The sequence below is a fragment of the Bolinopsis microptera genome, chromosome 12 (genome assembly GCF_026151205.1).
Source record: "Bolinopsis microptera isolate Bmic1 chromosome 12, MBARI_Bmic_1.0, whole genome shotgun sequence".
NCBI lineage: Eukaryota > Metazoa > Ctenophora > Tentaculata > Lobata > Bolinopsidae > Bolinopsis > Bolinopsis microptera.
The window spans coordinates 5,550,144-5,568,380 of record NC_087083.1 but is presented as its reverse complement, the minus strand read 5'-3'; the positions used below and the strand labels follow the sequence as shown (position 1 = coordinate 5,568,380).

Sequence of the window (18,237 nt, the reverse complement as noted above, 5' to 3'; positions counted from 1 at the left end):
ATTTGGGGAGTGTGCTTTCGGTGGAGATATAACCTGCGCCATTAAATAATTATCACATAATACATTTTGAATAAACATTGGCTGTCACTTTGGGCCAGTCTCCAACAATAACAAAAAGTGATAGAATTATGGATGAACTTAGATATAATCGGGAACATTTTAAGGTCTTTCTGCTTCTCATAAAATACAATATCATAAATAAATAAATAAATAAATAAAGTCAATTTTTACAGCACAGCAATATATATCTTAATATCAGATCCTCTGTAATCATAATGTATAAAAAAGGGAGCTTTTCTCTGTGCTGAAGGATGAATCAAGGCAGATCATGGTTCTGTTAGCAGGCCACCCTAGTTATGAACAATACATATATATAAAATAATTAAATTATAATTTTAAAATTGTGTCAAGATTGAACTAAAGCATAACCCAGGGTAAAATAGACGTATTCCCTTCGTCAAATTAACTATTTACAATACTAAACTTAAACGAACTCCGGGTAAAATAAACGTAATCCCTTTGTCAAACTTGCTATTTACAATAAGTTAATAAATTAATACGGTTGAAAATTATTTCATATTCAATAACAATGTAGCATCAATATAATTGATACAAATGAGGAGCATACATAGCAGTGAGAATTGCACATAACAGGAGGACTGGAGGTATGGAGCAATAATGATTGACAGTGCACCTTTCCACTGATGTTCCTAATTTCCTGTAATAGCTTAATAGGCATGGAAATACTTTGATTGCAGGGGATGGATTGGATTCACTTATGTACTGAGATAACTTAACCGAAATAACATAACTGCCTAGATACATTGGCTAGTGTTGGGTGGGATCATGAATTTATCGTAAGAGTTATCCCCTTGGTAATTCTCATCAGTTAGCACCATATTCATAAGAGTTTCTTTGTATAACTTAGAAAATTTCTTAACGTCGTCACACTCTCTAAGGGACTTTGGTAATATGTTCCAGGCCTTAGTTCCTAGATAGTTAAACTCCTTGTGAGATCTTGATTTAGGAGTATAAAGATTGCAGTTTTCTGCCTCACGTGATCCACCAGAAATATACGAGAATTTCCCGATAAAATGCTTTGGACATGTTTCATTGATTATACGGTACATATATGAGCTAAGATGAACCTGTCGTCTCAAATGGAGAGGAAGCCATCCCATATTTTTGTATACATTAACCGACCTCTCTCTGATGTTTACATCTAGGGCTATTTTAGCAACCTTTTTGTACATGATATCTAACTGTCCTAGTCGTTTTTTATATGTTCTTGACCAGATGTTGTCTAAGTAGTCAAAATGTGGCAACATAAGTGCATTAGCAAACATCTTCCTGAACTTAAGAGGGAGAAGTTTTTTTTGATCTATACATAGCACCAATTCTTTTGGATATCTTTTTCTTAATGTTATCAATATGTTCATTAAATGTCAATCTGCTGTCAACTATAAGTCCTGCTCAACTATAAGTCCAAGGTACTTATGGGATTTAGTTTCACAGATTACCAAAGTAAGGTCATCACAAATTTCAACAAGGATGGCATCAAGGTTAGGCTTAGAGTCAAGGATCATTAGTTTTGTTTTTTCATTATTCAGGGATAGTTTATTAGCCTGAAGCCATCTGATAACTAATTTCAACTCTTGTTTGATGTTACCATAGTTTCCTCTAGATATATTGTCAAAAATTATAATGATCAAACTGTTCTCCATTGATTCATCTGATCGCTCTTTTCTGGATAACTTCAATATTCGACAAATGTGTTGAACGAGCAAAATAAAAAATTATTTTTAAAAGCATAACATTTTGCAACACAAACGAATATTCAGAAATTTAGAAATATAAAATTGTGATTTCATTGTGCTGACGGATGCATCACTAGTGAATTAAAAATTAGTGTTGATTAATAACCAAGCAAAGTTTAGCACCGTCTGATATTTCGATGAAACAAGAAATTTGTTTACAATGAAACAATACACATGTTTATTCACAGGCCATGCCATCTATTAACTGGGATATTTTCATGCGAACATGCCCTTAAAAATTATCTGGTTAATTCCAATGTGAGCTGAACTATTACATTGAAGATGATATTATATTTATTATCGTTACTACATAAAAACTACTGAATAGTTGTATGGTAATGTCAATTCTTCAAATTATCCTCTTGGTGATGGTTAAGTGTAGCCTTTCCATGAAAGTGTTGCACCAACTGCCTCAATCAGAGATACTTGATATTGTTGAGCGTTCGTGGATAGAGAATGACATTCCCATCGAAAATACAGGTAATTTGTTGACAAAAAGTATCATAAATAGATAGTTATACACCTGGGATTTTATAAGTCACCCTGATGATGACTGAGTTAGCAGTGTGAACACTTTGATACTTACAGTCAATTTTTACAGGACTTGACAGTACTGATGAAAATGAGCTGGTTGTTTTCATTTTGAGACCAACAAGCATCAATGTTTGCAGCAAAGATCTTCTCCTGGATCATTTGCCAAAACAGAACAACAAACTATATGCTGACGGTGAACACGACTATATGAAACATTATTTTCAATTTAAATTAAATAATAATAATAATAGATTTAAATTTGCCTCTTCGAGAGAATGTAACTGAAACTTTCCATGATCGTTACCTTGCTCCTGAATGAATTAGAGCCTCAAAATCTTGGGAGTCGATTTGATTTCAAATTTTTAACACAATGCAGTGCTAACTTCAAATGGCAAAATGTGCCCAACAGCCACTCCATGAGCTCTTCAAGAAATCCAATCAGTGCAAAAAAACGAATGGGCCAAATATACATCATTTATACAGTTCAATCGTTTCAGATGCTGCAGACCCAAACATTCTGATAGGGCCCATGGAAAAAATCAGATTATACCACCAGTTAGGGGCTAAAAAAGTTAAGGTTAGTCTAAATTTCACTCAAACTACTATGATTATGAAACAGTTTTTTATGTCCAGTTTGAAAGAGACTAGTGTATTTTGAAACACAATTTTTATCTGTTTGAAGACTAAATGGTTATGAAGTTTAAAGATGTAAATTGATCCCATTGCTTGATTGCTCAATTAAATATTCAATTATCAAACTAATGAAAATAAATGATGAATTTAATCAAGCTTTTATCTTATTTGTTCATAAATTGCAGACTGTTGTGGACGAGGATTTCATTTACCTTTTAGATGAAGGTTTTGCTGTTGGGATGAGGGAGAACAACAGTCTATACAACTATAAGAGGAGTACCAGCCCTTGTATCTTGTCTGCACCAAGAGACAAGTTAAACATACTTTTCAGGTTATTTATAAATTGACCACAGTTCATATATATATTTTTTTTGTTGCCTCTTTTTGATATAATACTGAGACAATTTTGAAGAAAAAACCAGGATCATCCAGAAAATGCCAAGGGATTTGAATTGTTAACAACCGCCTAAACAAGCCGTGCGGGATAAAAAGAGATAAGCTAAGCCATAACAGAGCTTCAATTTACTAGCAACGAATGTGTAATTACTGAACTGGTATGGTCATTAAAATAATATATTTTAAAATATAATATATATCTTTGTTGTAAAATTAAATAATAAACAATGATAATATTACAGGTTTGCAAATTATGTTCCCCGTGTAAATGCAGCAGTAACGTGGCCAGACTCCTTCAACTGGCATGGTTATTGTCACATTTGTGATGATATCCTCAAGTCTCCTACAAAACTTGAGAAGGATGGACTTATTGTCATTGCTGGGTTTATATTCCAGTGGACTCCACTCTTGTACAATGTAAGTTGGTATTTACAAATTTTTTAAAAGTTGTGATTTTATTTGTTTTTATTAATCATCTAAAAAATAAACAATTTCTAACATTAATTTCATGCTTTATGTTATTTCATAAATTATTATTTCATAAATTAGCATTGTCCATGTTTGTCTATATCTCTATATCGCTTCCCTTAAGAGAACTGAATACGCATACCTCAAATGATTTATTAATAACATTCAACAATTACAGTGGCTGTCTACATTACTGAACCAAGAGGTGAAATCCAAGATATTTTACATCATATACAACAACGTGACTGAGCATGAGGAGGTAATCAAGGAGTTTACCAGTAGTTTAGAGGGTTTAGATGGTCTGGTTCTTGGAACCTCCTTTTTCAAGTGAGTTGCATTTATTTACATATTTATTTATTATTATATATTATTTATTTATATATTAGGTTACGCCGACGATCATCAGCTGTATACAAGTTTCAAGCCAAACGAGGAGCCCACCGTCCTTATCAACGATGTTCCCAAATGTTTCCAAGAAATTAATGACTGGATGAAAAAACATTATCTACAGCTCAATGCAGGAAAAACTGAGATTCTTGTTTTTGGGACACCGCTTGTTCTCCAGCAGCTGTCTATAGGGGGCGTGTTTGTTAACTCTGAGACGTGTGTCAGGCTGTCACCTGTTGCAAAGAACCTCGGATTTCGTCTCGACTCTCAACTAAACTTTGGTGAGCAAATCAAGCAACTTAAAACATCGTGTTTTCTGAAACTAAGAGACCTTGCTAAGATGAAAACATTCCTCACAACCAAACAGATGGGAACACTGACTCAAGCAATTGTAATCTCATCGCTTGACTACTGCAATGCGCTTTACTATGGTTGTAGTCAAGCCTCAATTACGCAGCTGCAGAACATTCAGAACCGAGCATGCCGTCTGGTTTTTGGATTAAAGAAGAGAGACTCAGTCGAGGAGAAGCTAAAATCCCTTCATTGGCTCAAGGTGAAGGAAAGGATTGAGTTTAAGTTATGTTTACTGATTTTCAAAGCAGTCAATGGTGTTGCTCCTGCATATCTGTGTGATCTAGTAACATTTGTTAGTTCGAGTAGCAGAAGAACTTCCTCCTTACACCTACCTGTCGGATCTACAAGATCGCACCCAAGAGCGTTTCAGACTGTTGCTCCGAAAATCTGGAACCAACTACCAATTGAAATTAAGACTTGTTCTGATGTTGATATGTTCAAAACATTATTAAAAACTCACCTGTTTAAGAAAAGTTATGGCTTGAGCGATTAATTGACAATATAATTTTATGTTATTTGCTTAAACTGTTTAGGATGCAACCTAATGTCATGATCTTTTTGAACTTATTAGCAATTAGACTGTTAGCTCGCTTCATAAGCATGTCATCTTCGTTCCAAAACTTTTTATGTCCTATGCATACACTCCTTGATAGTTATCTTGATCTAGTATCTTTTTTTCACACAATAGAGCATAAGTTTTGTGGTTTATCCACTGGGCTTAGAGTTTGTGTTTAAGCTACCAAATTGTATTATTATTATTTTTATTACAACTGATTACATGTTACATCTAGTATAAATATAACTCTTTATACAGTTACATTTTGTATGAAGTTATGATACTCCTTTTTGGTTCTGTGAACCTTCAAATGTTGTCTTTCTTTTCTTTGATCTGACAATTATTTGTGTTACAGAGACAAAGATTTAAGTGACATAAGAGGACACTCTGCTGTAATGTGCTCAGCTCTGGAATGCCAGTACTTGTTTACTGTTGACAGTGAGGTATTTTTCTAATCTGATCACTAATCAAGTTAAGGAATTCAAGTTTTCTTGAAAATAAAAAATGTATGATTGAAGTCAATTTTCAACCACAAGAAATTGGCAGCAAAACCCCGATTTACCGTAAACCCTGATTTACTGTTACACATCTTCCCTACCCCCAAAATGTTTGAAAAAGTGTAAATTTTTAGTTTGATATCAAGGTCCCTTAAAGCTTGTGTCTTCCCCTAATTACCCCTTACAATTACTTGAGTGCTTGTGAACCATAAGCCCTAGTTGGTAACCAATACAGTGCGGAGACAAACCATGTAATCCGACGGGATTCAAAAGTTAAAAAATCCCGATTTACTGCACTATTTCCCTTTCCCTAAACTACACAGTAAATCTTGGTTTTACTGTGTATATATCAACTCATAAATTCCTTCAGGTGGCCCTCCTTCGAAACAACATAATCTCTCACTTGGTCCAATTTAACAAATCCGTCATAACAGCACCTGTTACTTTTGGAAGAGAGCGCTCAAACTTTTGGGGTGATATTACTGAGGGAGGATGGTATAGGCGCTCACCTGACTACTTTGAAATTATCGAGTGAGTTTCATCAGCTATCATTACATTCGATCTGTTCCTAATCAGTTAAATCTAAATCTTGGTGTGGTTTTACTTATTGTATAATTTTAAAAAGCTTCTGAATCGTATCAGTTATATTTTATGTTTCTAGAACTCTATACAGATTACAGAAGACTTCATATTAAAAGTAAAATTGTTGAATCAGTTGTTAAATTACTTGTTTTCGATTGTCCAACTTATAATAACTCACTTTCAGTGGCGCCTGGGGGTTATTTGTTGTACCATATATCAAACTTATGTACCTGACTCGGTCAGATGCCCTCCCTGATTATCAAGGACATGAGAAATACAGTGACAGGTAAGAAAGATACTTAGCAAGCTATTGTACTTGTACTTGTACTGATGATTAATTATGTTTATAATTTCAAAATTCAAATAATTTTATGACAATGTATTACATTTACATCAGACCAAAATATTTACAATGAGCAATAACATGATTTATAAAGGTCAGTGAAATACTTATGGCCATGGCTAATATTACGGGAAATTCTTACTAAAGTTTCAGAGTATATTAATAACTTCTCTTTTAATGAATGACTTCCCTTCATTATTTATAATAACTATGGTACAGTGACACAGACATGGCAATGTGTGCTAACTACAGAAACAAAACCACCCTAATGTGGCTGGTAACCACCCTCAACTGTGCGCTTTATACAGTGAGATATATCGTGTAGTAGAGGTGTGATGTGGGACTTTTTGTTGTTGCTTTAAGGGATTTTAATGTAGAATTTGTTTGTTTAAAGGGAATTGTGTTTGTAATATTCAGTATCAGTCAGCTGGCAATGCTTCTGATGAGTTTAACGCAGCAATTATAAACATGTAATTATACAATTATATATGAAAAATAAACCAAAATATATATGTAAACAACAAAGTGTAACTTATTAAGTAACTAATTATAGCCTATAAGTAACCTCATGAGTATCACCTAATTCACTGTTTAAAATATCACCCCTCCGCAGGATATGACACCACCAGACTCCACTCTACCGTTACCAAACTCAGACTTATACGCTGCAGCGACCAACTGGCATTCCTGGGTGGAATTTACTCTGAATAAACCTGTAGCATTCAATGTGCTGCCAGTTGAGGAGGTGATTGGAGGATGCTCTGAAGATGCGCTTGTGTTGCCTTTGTTTACTGGTAAGATAGGGAGATGTTAGGATTTGTAATTAAGTAGTAAAACCCCGATTTACCACCCCCCCCCCCCCCCCCCCCCCCCCGATTTACTGCAAACCCCGATTTACCGTGGTTGTTTCCTTTCTCCCAAACTCTGCGGTAAATCGGGGTTTTACTGTATTACATTTAGCGTAGGTACGATAGATGTTTTTAATAAGAAATTGATCTAGCAAGAATAACCTTTAGCTTTATCGTGCTGACAATTGTCAATTTCTGTTGGAAATATCAATTAAGAAAAGATTTATATTATGTAATTATATGTAGTTGTATGGTTTAAAACTATTTCAAAATTTCACCATGCACAATTTTGAGGCAAATCAATATGTTCAGAGGTGTATTGCAAAGCATTCTTGAGGGCTTTCTCATCCTACTCGTGGGCAAACACCTCAACTTCCCGAGTGCAAACGTTACTGGTTATGGAACTACGTTATCAACTGATTGTTGAGGGTGTTATCTCCAAAAGTGTTGTTCCTTATATCAAAATGTTGTTTAACATTGGTTAGTTGATCCTCTTATTTGTTTATACGTATTTGATAATTTGTAGATTGTCCACACATCAATTCCTATTCCTCGTCCACCAGGATCCATTATAGCTATGTCAGATATTATATAGATATCTTTGCAGCAACTTTATTTGTGTTTGAGCTTTTTCACCTTTTCAATCTATGTGGGACTGCAGAAACATCATATAATATTTAAAATCTTAATGAAGCATTCCATCCCAGAGACTACATTTGATATCCCACACGAAGACATGGTCCTGTTTATACAGGAGCCGAACGATAACACAGAATTCTACCTGAAACGTGGACAGAAGAAAGGTCTGCGAGCTTTTCATGTGATCTGGTTCTGGACTGACAGTCTTAATCAGGTAATGTTTAGTAAATACCTTAATCAGGTAATGTTTAGTAATTACCTTAATCAGGTAATGTTTAATAATTACCTTCGTGGAAATGCAGATAACACGGATAATACAGATACCATATTGTAGATTATCATAAAATATGACTATTTAAATAGCTAATTGTAATAATTAACCAGATCTGAAGAGCTACAGACACTGTCACCTTAGTTATTAAGTAGACCTGCTACATTTAAACCTTTTTTACTCAACCAATAAAAGCCAAACCACAACAGGGGATAAACTTCATGGATAGATCCTGCAAAACTCACCTCCCTTCTGGAACATTACTCGTGATAGAGGACACCGGAGAAAAGATGCTTAACCTCATCGCTACTGAATCCAGAAATGTTGGGATATATGTCAGTGTATTAAGCCTTAATTAATGATTCTAGCTTCTTTAGATCCCACGGAAGAAGATTAAAATTTCGATCTAGTAGATAAACTGTTACAGATAAGCTTAGCTATTGACTGTTTTGAGAATACCATGACATTTTGTATATTTAATATTATATAATGAGCATGGCACGGGTATTATATGGTTTTTGAGTGTTGCATATTATCGATTGAATTTTGTTTAGTTTCAAAGATGACTTTCATGAATTGAATATAAGAATATAATTTTGTGAGTCCACTGTCTTGATAGAACGGTTAACCTAATTTTGTTTCCAATTTAGTGTTGATATAAGGAGCTATACTTATCCTGATAGCATTAATAAATAATTTTAAATCGTTTCACATTTATGGTATGCGGTGTTATCAATTTATCTCAGATCAGGCGATGGTAACCTTGAGAAGACGGCCACGGTTGCAAAGGCAATGTAACGTAGCACAAGACAAAGAACATACTGCTGTGGAATTAATCAAAACAAAAACGCCCAAAAAATCGGACAAGGAAAATGAAACTCCAACAACCAAGTCACCAGGAAAGACTGGCTTTACAAATAGCAACACACCCAAAGCAGCAAAAAGGAGGAAACAACCAATGCAAGATCCGGATAATTTACCAAAGAAAGTGAAACAAGAAACAGAAAGTAAACAACAAATAAGTTCTAGGAAAAGTAAGAGAAGCAGACTTGACAAGAGCATTGATTCTGAAGAAGTAACGAAAGTAACACCTGATGGTTTAGTCTATGAGGTGGGAAGAAGGCAGTCCAGCACTGATCCAGGAACAGATGAGTTTGTGTTGCGTCTCAACAATGCAACAAATACAAAATCCAAGAAGCAAAATAAACAAGCTTCCCTGGCTCCTGATGTTCCTTTGACTCCGCCCAAAAGAAAAAATACAGTTTCAAAAGAAAAGCCTGCAACCCCAGTCAAAGTTAAAAGCCCCAATAGCCCTCAGCCATCCAAGAGAAAAGATTCCAAATCTCCGATGAGACTTTCTTTAAAACCAGAACCTCGTTCTCCCAATCAAATATTTAAAATCCCAAAATCCACCTGTACAAGAAAACAACGTGTAAGTGTGGAGGCAGCAGCAGAAGTCCAAAACCAAGAACAATCCCTATCAGTGTGCTCTATGATCTTGAACAAGAAAAAGAGAAGGAGCAGCGAGGGGGGCATACCTTCTGCCGTGGAGGACAAAAATGTTAAATCTCAGTACCCATTATTCGCAGGAATCTCACCCATTGTTGCATCCAAGAAAGAAATTGAAAAGCTTGAGACACTGGAAAAGAGTATGAACTTGTTCGAGTGCCCGATGAGTCCTATTGGAAAACCTGATCAGAAAAACTCTTTGAATTACTCCAACCTTGCTTTGAAACCAGAGATCAAATCCTTACCAAAAAGGCCAAAGACAAAACCTGCTAAAAAGCCTGAGCCCAAAAAGAGTAAGGCAGCAACAAAGAAAGGTGATAAATCTAAGAAGGGTGGAAATAGTTCTCTCTTGAAGACGCCATTACGGCAAACTTTCAAGGCAAAATCGACCTTAGAAACTGGCGAGGAAGCTCAAAATTCATCCCTTTTATTTGGAGGTTAGTTTATTTTCTCATGATATTTCATAATCTTTATTTTAATAAAAGCACATGTTGTATTTGGTGACATTAATGGCAGATTTTCTTTTACCTCTCCCATATTCCAGACGATAGCGAAGAATCAGCCGACGAAGCAGGGTTTACCCTCTACCCTCTCAGCGAAAAGTCCTCTTGGGAGCCCAAAGCTAAGCCTGCTGTCAAATCAAACTCGAAAAAGGATGCTGATGCTAAAACCATGGTAGGGTTTTCTTGAGTTGCTTGGTAACCTGCAGCCAAACAGCAGCCACAGTGTTCCATGATTAAGTCGTTAGTAACAAATACAGTCAAGAGAAAGCCGTGCATGATCCTGGTCATAAACTTTATCTGTGATAATAATGTTTATTATAATGTGGTATAAAAACGACACAAATTTTAAAATAAAAGACGCTGGAATTCTGTTAATTTGTTACATAATACCGGTATTTATCCCAGGATTACAACAAGTGGCTTGAAGACCACCGCGAGGACTACGACCAATACAAAGACTTCGAACTTTGTGTTGAGTGAATTGTACATTAATTTTACAATGGAATGACGTGATTAGATATTCATATTACATATTATATGAATTCATTAAAAGACCTTACAACTGTCAGTCGTTCGGTCAGGTAAAATTGCAGACAAAGTGTCATATATTTTGAGTTAATGTTAGTCTGGGAAATTTCTTGAAAAGTCTTGATGCACTATGACTATAATAAGGCTAACCAAAAAAATTTTGCAATTTTATTTCAAATGTTAACTTATGATTACGTATATCAGTTATAAATTATTATGCATGTTTTAAAATTTTCTACTCATACCTTTTTAGTTTTTCATCAGTTCGACAAAGATTAAAATGGTAAATGTGTCAAATTGAATTTTGAACCTTTTGAATGCAATGCACTATGTGTTTCAAATGGATTATAATACTAATTTAAATAATTTATATCGTCATCTTGTGGGTTATGACATACTTAATTTACCCATTACCCATGTCACTATTTTATGATAGACTAAAAAATTTCACGAATTATTTTGCACTGCGCTATTTAATGGCTGAATTTAATCGAGTTTTTCTTTCAAGAAATTATTTTTAAAGGCACTTCGAGGTATTTTGTTATTTACAGTAAAACCCTGGGATACATTCTTGAGAAATTAGAATGATAAGTTCACGATTCGATCTCTAACATGTGTGATCTAGCCAAAAGATACAATGCATATTCTGAAACTGTGAATTGCAAATCCTCTCTCCTCCTCGCAACTCGCCAAACAAGTGATTCCAGGGTTTTTACTTTCAGACTAAGCTGCTGTGAACTCAGAAAGAATTTTTTTGGAGAATTTTCCAATAAAAGAGAAAAGTTAATTTTGTTATTCATCCTACACTTACTGTGATCTTATTATAATTTTCTGGATTTGTTATTGTTCACAGTATTTCTATATGTAAAATTTCCGACTGTGTGTCATGTACAGTGAGTAAAATTACCCATTGAGTCATTATTTGTACTCTTGCTCTATAATATATTAATGTTATTCTGTAACCTGAGTGGTACCTCCTTGGAATACAATAAGGGGTCGCATCGTCCACATAATGTTATGTAATCAGCCGATGGGGGAGGGGGGTTTCCAAATGATTTAATGTAATTTTAACACATACAATAGCTATTTGTAAAACTGATCACGGGGGGGAGGAGGTTAAAAGTTGGCCTAAAACTGATTACGTAATGTTTGAACGACCCCTAAGAAAATTGTGCAAATGTCTTACCTCTCACCTGATAAAGTTAAGTACTAACATTTGCCATTACATCCTCAGCACTGACTAATGTTTGGTTTCAACAAAAAGAAGCACCGCCCAAACATACGCGTGCGACGTGAAGATGAGGACGATGGGAAGAATTCAGCTTCTACTCCTCCACCAACTACCAAAGGTCATGCAAAGAAATCTAAATCGAAGAAATCTGACAAGCCTGACCGTGAATCTAGTAAGGAAAAAATGCCAAAATTGAGTTTTGATGATGAAATAAAAGCTGAGGTGGACTTCAAAGTCAAAAAGTCCAGTATTAGCAGAAAGCTTGCACGTGAGCGAGAACGTGAGAAAAGCAAGAAGATCAAAACAGAACAGCCAGCAGAATCGTTCAATGACGACGATTTCATCGTTATGGATGATATGGATCTCGATGGTGAGTCAAACGAAGCAGACCCTGGTTACGAACCAGATCCTGAGTACGTGGAACCTGGCCCTGTCAGCAAAGCCTCCGCCATTCCTGATGCTACTGCCATCCACAAGGCAAGAAAGAAGCGAGAACAAGCACGCCGTCAACAGGAAACTGCTGACTCCTACATACCTGTCCACAATCGTAGAACACAAAACGATGTTGTGTTCAAACGGGACAACTCCAGGTTCATACGAGAAGATGATGATAGTGGAGATGAGAGGTTGGACATGAAGGTTCACACTGAGGAAGATGATGTTGAAGCCATAATTATGGACGAGGAGAAAGACGAGGAGTTCCTGAGGTGGGAGAAGGAACAGATGAAGAAAGGAGCTTCAATAAACACTGGAACAGAAATAACTGATCACAAAAATGCTTACACCGAGAAACCTCAAGAGAGGGTATCTGCTAAAGATTATATTCCGAAGTTTACAATGCCCAACGTCACAATTGATGCTATATCAAATGAACTGTGTGGTGAACTCAACTCCTTGAAATCGCTTGTCGCTGAGAGTGACCATGATTTGGAATCAACTGTAAGAGCCCTGGAAAATTCCCAACAAAACATCACAAAGCACGAGCTTCAGGTTGCTGAGTTGTCCCAGGCTTTCGAATTTTACCAAGAAACTAAATGCTTCATCAACGATTATTCTAAACTCCTCAGCCTCAAAATTGACTCCATAGAGCAGGTTGAAAATGAGATATACGCTCTGTTTCAAAAACGATGTGATGATTGTCGTAATCTGAGGAGATCGGTACAACAGCGGCTGTCAATCCAAGTCGGAGTCGTAAAAGGTCAGACCGACTCTCGATACAACAAACCCTCAGAAATCCCCAGAATATGTCCAGACAGCGATGAGGAAGTCGAACAAGAGTTTGTGGAGAAGTATAATTCTATTGTGGACCAATCTGAGTCTGTAATGACGGATGTCAGGAATGAATACAGTGAGATAACCTTTGTCAAACAGCAGTTCGAAAAGTGGAAGCTCCAGCAAAGTGAGAGTTACAAAAATGCCTACATTACCCAGTGCCTTCCGCTCGTATTCTCGCCTCTTTTACGTTTGGAGATGTTAGGCTGGAATCCCATTCAGCCGAGTTGCCCGAACTTTGAGGAGTATTCGTGGTTCCTTTGCCTCATGACGTATGGTTATACAGAGAGCCATGACCCTTCTGCCGATGACCCGGATACTAATCTAATCCCTATAATTGTCAACAAAGTTCTCCTCCCCAAAGTTGCTAAACTGGTGCAATGTTGCTGGGATCCTTTTTCAACTCAACAAACAAAACGGCTGATTGAACTTTTAATACTGCTGTTTGAAGACTATGTCCCTAAGAAAAAGAAATCAGCCGAGAAGGACAAGCTTATTCAAGCAATACAGCATCAGATTGAACAGCTGATAATACACGAAGCGTTTTTACCGTTTACAGCCGAGAGATCTTCCAACCCAGACTCCAAAGTGGAACAATTTTTAACGTTTCAATACATAAAATGTATCAAAATATTAAAAAACATTCTGCTGTGGGAAGGAGTCCTCTCTTCAGCCATCGTGTTCAAGCTTGCAGTGGACAGTCTGCTTAACCGACACTTAGTTGCTTTCCTTCAAACTTCTCAAAACCACATGGACAACGTTGAAAAAATAGACATGATCATAAAAACATTCCCAGTTTCGTGGTTCGAGAAATCAGATAAACTTCTGCCCCAGTTAGTGTCATTTGCAACGTATTTAGCTTCGCTTGTGCAAATAATCGAACGAAAGCAGAGTCAGTGTGCCACTGAATCTGATAGAAAACTTCACAAAACAGCGATTCGAAAAGTCATGTCGATGTTGCTTAGAATTAATGCCATGGATTTGGTTCGAAAAGCTGCTACGAGTAACTCGTGAATTCTTATGTTATTTCGGTAGTATGTTTCGTGTGGACTGTGGGGAGGTAAGTCATATTTTTCATGACACGTGACACTGATTCTGGGTTTAGATTGGTCAATGCTTGAATTAGCTGATTGTTTAATCTCTGTCACGTCAATCCCACCAGTGTCCAGATGTATATTTATCATGCCGTGGTAAATAGATCGATTGAAGTCCTACGATAAATAACTTATTTAGATGCCACGAAATTTTAGGATCGGCTTTGCTGTCAGATTTCAGAAGCTCTTTTTTCGTAATTACATCTATCGTAGAACTTTTCGATCATATTACTTCGGAAAAAAAGAACCGTGCCCAATCCAATGATGCTTTTGCTTTCTCGATTTTTGAACAGTATACCATCTTAATTGCTGTTCTTTGCTTTTGAATAATGACTGTTTGCATTAGTTGTACATTATACACTTCATTGAAGCGATATTTTATTTTAAAGTTTGCTGTACTAATTTTCATCTTAAAATACTAGTTTCATTTATAGAGTCTAACGATTTTGAAAACATATTCACTGTAATCGCATCTTTTAAAATAAAATAACTAATATCCTAGAATTTGAATGTTTGTATTAAAATTAAATAAACTCTGAATTTCCCCACTCACAATACATCCTGATATAGTATGGCAGAGTTACTCCTAGATCCCAACATCCGGTTGTATGTCTTCATACCCATCGTTATGATATGTCTCTTTGTTGGGCTGATCAGACATTATGTGACTATTCTGTTGGAGAGTGACAAGAAAACTGTACTCTCACAGGTTTGAGGGAATTAAAGCACATTTATCATTAAATTACTTTAAAATTAAGTTCTCGCTTACTTTTTAAAAAAATAACTTTACATTATTCTTGCGAGACAAAATCAAACATCGTAAATAAAAATCATTTTTCTTACGCTGAAATATAAAACTGTTTTTTAATTGATATCCACCACCAGGTAATTAATTAAGGTAATTAATTAATATCCTCCACCAAGTAATTAGTTAAGGTAATTAATTAATATCCACCTCCAGGTAGCAGATACCCACTTACTACGTCGTGCACGTCTGTTACGAGAGAACGGTAACCACATTCCTAGGGATGCCTTCATGATGAGGAGACAATACTTTAACGGCGCTAACGGGGTGGGTCACATTAACTTACATCTTAAAAATACTGTAAAACCGCACATTTACCGCAGTACCGCACCCAAATTTATTGTGGCTGTTTCTTTCCCAAGTTGCATTTTACATCCATTATGTGAACAATTCTGCAAACCCCGATTTCTTGCGGCTGTTTCCTAATTCCTTTCTCTAAACTACGTGGTAAACATACATCCACCAGTGATATAGAGTCATGTTTGAGATAAATCGTCAGAGTGTAAATTTGTAAAATTTGCTGTATGTCCTATCTATTGTGCAGTCGTCCATGTTACACAAATCGGCAATATCTTAAGAATAGTTAGACTGTCACTTAGTGGTTTTATACCTCAGGATTATAATACCAATAATCATTACCAGGTACTGAAAGTAGAGAAGACATCTCCAGCTGCCGCTAATCCCATGACGGATCCCTCAATGATGGCTGACATGATGAAAGGTTTCATAATTTCGGAAAATATTATCTATTTCGAAAGCTCGTCTTGATATTCTAGGACAGTATAAAAGCATAAAGATCAAATTTTGGATCAAATCCTGATGCTTGCTTCTCAGACCGCTTCCCGAGATTCAGAACTTGAACCCGTCTTTATTGTAAAATTAACCACGTTTCAATTCAGGTAATTTGACAAATATGATTCCAATGGTCGTGATTGGAGGATGGATTAACTGGACCTTCTCTGGCTTCGTCACTACCAAGGTTACTTCTTTAAACTTCATCAAATACCGACTGAATCGATGGTATTTTAACATAAATAATCAATACTAACTCTAGTTATTCAGCTGAAATGTGGCCTTAAAGCTGCGATACTCACATTGTTCGGCACTAAAAACAGTCATCATCACTTGACCTAAATCATAGATTGGTAGTTAACTGTATCCATGGCAGGTGCCGTTTGCTCTTACCCTCCGTTTTAAAGACATGTTGCAAAGAGGTGTCCAGTTGACCACTCTTGATGCTAGTTGGGTCAGCAGTGCTAGTTGGTATTTTATCAACGTCTTCGGTCTCCGCAGCATCTACTCCCTGTTCCTGGGTACGTTCTTTTTAGATTGAGTATCTAGTTACGCTAATAGATCATTGAGTAGACCATTGAATAGTCTCAGTTGTGTCAAAAGTACACTAGCGTAATCAATTGGAAACCCTCCTCCCCCTAGCCCTCGGCTGATTACGTAATTTGTGAACGTGACCCCTAATGTAACTCTTATCTTAACTCCTTATCTCCCCGATAAAGGTACTGTACACGGTGTTCTTCTCACAAGACTGCGATTTTGATTAAAGACCCCCCCCCCCCCCCCCGGCCCCTTAATATAATCATATCTCCCTCCCCTTAGGGCCAGATAACGAGGCTGACCAGAGCATGATGATGGCAACTCAGATGACTGCTCCTGGAGCACCTCCTGATATGAAGAAAGCCTACAAGGAGGAGTGGGAGGCTCTCGAGGTGAACTTTGTTTTACTCATTTTTACTGATTCTTGTAAATCCATGATTGTTTTATCCTTTGCAATTACAGTTTCTGTTTGTTGCTGAGTTTCGTTTCTCAGGATGTTTTTTGGATGTTCGTTCTGATTTAAATTTTTAGTTCTGTTTAATCAATAATCAAACACATTTATGATTTATGAATATTGCCGATGTTCCAGCAATAATCAATTCAAGATTCTGGCGTGTTTCGAATAAAACCTTCAATTCTGTCGAAAGTTTAAGAGAGCATATTTTACAACATTTTCAATTTTAAATAAACATTTTCTTTCAGGTCCGGAATCACAGATGGGCGTTAGAGAACATAACAGACCATATACTATATAAAAACAACTCCGTCGACTCTAGCTACCAAATAGCACAGAAAGCACTGTAACGTATGACATATAGTCAGGAACATTCCAAACAGTGGGAACATTCCAGCCGAGGAATGGTGGGAATGTTAGCACGCAGGGAACTGTTCTCCACCACGAAGACGAACCTCTGTTTAAATTTGCTGAGAGTTTTATATTATATTTGAATTTAAATGCTCTTGTTTTTCTTTACATTTTCCGTTTGTTCTGTAAAGCGCCCGTCATTAATGTGAACGGATTAAAAGCTAGAGGTCACTTGATAACAAAAGTTACAACAGGCTATATCTTCATATTTAAACTTTCGTTTAAACTGATAAGCTTCTGCTCCACTTGTGCCAGATTTATAGATGTGTTTCAGAAGTCAAATGTCAATAGAAACCCAAACTCCTAAGATTTAATGAACACTAAATGTTCATGATTATGATTAAAACGACTTTAAACTTATTTGTTCGTAAATTTGTCAATGTTTCCATGTATATCATATGAATTTAAGAAAATACAATTTGACAATTAAAATATTAAACTCGAAATAACATACTGTTGTTCAGTTAAATCTACACTAATTTATATATCGCGATCTCTAACCCAGATCAGCTGAGAGATAACTGCTCGTGTTATCTTTTTTCTGCCAAGTTGCCTTAGTTAGATCCAAGTATGTACATGGGCTATAATATTTATAATTTCACGATTTGACTCTGTTTGTGTTACTCGCTTTAAATCTTTACCAATGGTATACTATATTATTATAATCTATTATTTAATTATATATTGTGCAGTATACTTTATTCGATTTCAAATTCAACTTTGAAAATAATTTATCTACTATCGACAAACTTCGTGATGATCAGTGGTCGACCGGG

At 36.1% G+C, this 18,237-nt stretch overlaps 3 protein-coding genes across 3 annotated transcripts; all 3 read left to right on the top strand.

Moving 5' to 3' along the window:
* Window positions 1–2,149: 2,149 nt before the first annotated feature.
* On the top strand, window positions 2,150–8,958 carry LOC134824200 (procollagen-lysine,2-oxoglutarate 5-dioxygenase 1-like). The gene is made up of 13 exons (XM_063835973.1): window positions 2,150–2,297; window positions 2,419–2,544; window positions 2,849–2,928; window positions 3,170–3,315; window positions 3,623–3,797; window positions 4,027–4,175; window positions 5,501–5,588; window positions 6,013–6,173; window positions 6,409–6,510; window positions 7,181–7,361; window positions 7,728–7,895; window positions 8,123–8,268; window positions 8,535–8,958. Exons 1-10 carry the CDS (start codon window positions 2,150–2,152, stop codon window positions 7,185–7,187), a joined length of 1,182 nt encoding a protein of 393 aa, XP_063692043.1. The 3' UTR covers window positions 7,188–7,361; window positions 7,728–7,895; window positions 8,123–8,268; window positions 8,535–8,958.
* A 102-nt stretch (window positions 8,959–9,060) lies between these two features.
* LOC134824199 (PAX3- and PAX7-binding protein 1-like) lies at window positions 9,061–14,869 on the top strand. Its single transcript, XM_063835972.1, has 3 exons — window positions 9,061–10,271; window positions 10,379–10,509; window positions 10,743–14,869. The coding sequence occupies exon 3, from the start codon at window positions 12,109–12,111 to the stop codon at window positions 14,380–14,382; it is 2,274 nt and encodes a 757-aa protein (XP_063692042.1). The 5' UTR covers window positions 9,061–10,271; window positions 10,379–10,509; window positions 10,743–12,108; the 3' UTR covers window positions 14,383–14,869.
* A 148-nt stretch (window positions 14,870–15,017) lies between these two features.
* Window positions 15,018–18,143, top strand: LOC134824047 (ER membrane protein complex subunit 3-like). Its single transcript, XM_063835737.1, has 7 exons — window positions 15,018–15,171; window positions 15,424–15,534; window positions 15,910–15,988; window positions 16,167–16,246; window positions 16,436–16,580; window positions 16,879–16,988; window positions 17,299–18,143. Exons 1-7 carry the CDS (start codon window positions 15,034–15,036, stop codon window positions 17,398–17,400), a joined length of 765 nt encoding a protein of 254 aa, XP_063691807.1. The 5' UTR covers window positions 15,018–15,033; the 3' UTR covers window positions 17,401–18,143.
* Window positions 18,144–18,237: the final 94 nt, after the last annotated feature.

Excerpts from the sequence above, each read along its gene's own strand:
- LOC134824200 (XM_063835973.1), top strand. The coding sequence starts at position 2,150 with ATGGTAATGTCAATTCTTCAAATTATCCTCTTGGTGATGGTTAAGTGT. Across the intron at positions 3,316-3,622 it reads AAGTTAAACATACTTTTCAG|GTTTGCAAATTATGTTCCCC; the intron begins GTTATTTATAAA and ends ATAATATTACAG. Across the intron at positions 6,174-6,408 it reads GACTACTTTGAAATTATCGA|TGGCGCCTGGGGGTTATTTG; the intron begins GTGAGTTTCATC and ends ACTCACTTTCAG.
- LOC134824199 (XM_063835972.1), top strand. The coding sequence starts at position 12,109 with ATGTTTGGTTTCAACAAAAAGAAGCACCGCCCAAACATACGCGTGCGA.
- LOC134824047 (XM_063835737.1), top strand. The coding sequence starts at position 15,034 with ATGGCAGAGTTACTCCTAGATCCCAACATCCGGTTGTATGTCTTCATA. Across the intron at positions 15,989-16,166 it reads GATGGCTGACATGATGAAAG|GTAATTTGACAAATATGATT; the intron begins GTTTCATAATTT and ends GTTTCAATTCAG. Across the intron at positions 16,989-17,298 it reads AGGAGTGGGAGGCTCTCGAG|GTCCGGAATCACAGATGGGC; the intron begins GTGAACTTTGTT and ends ATTTTCTTTCAG.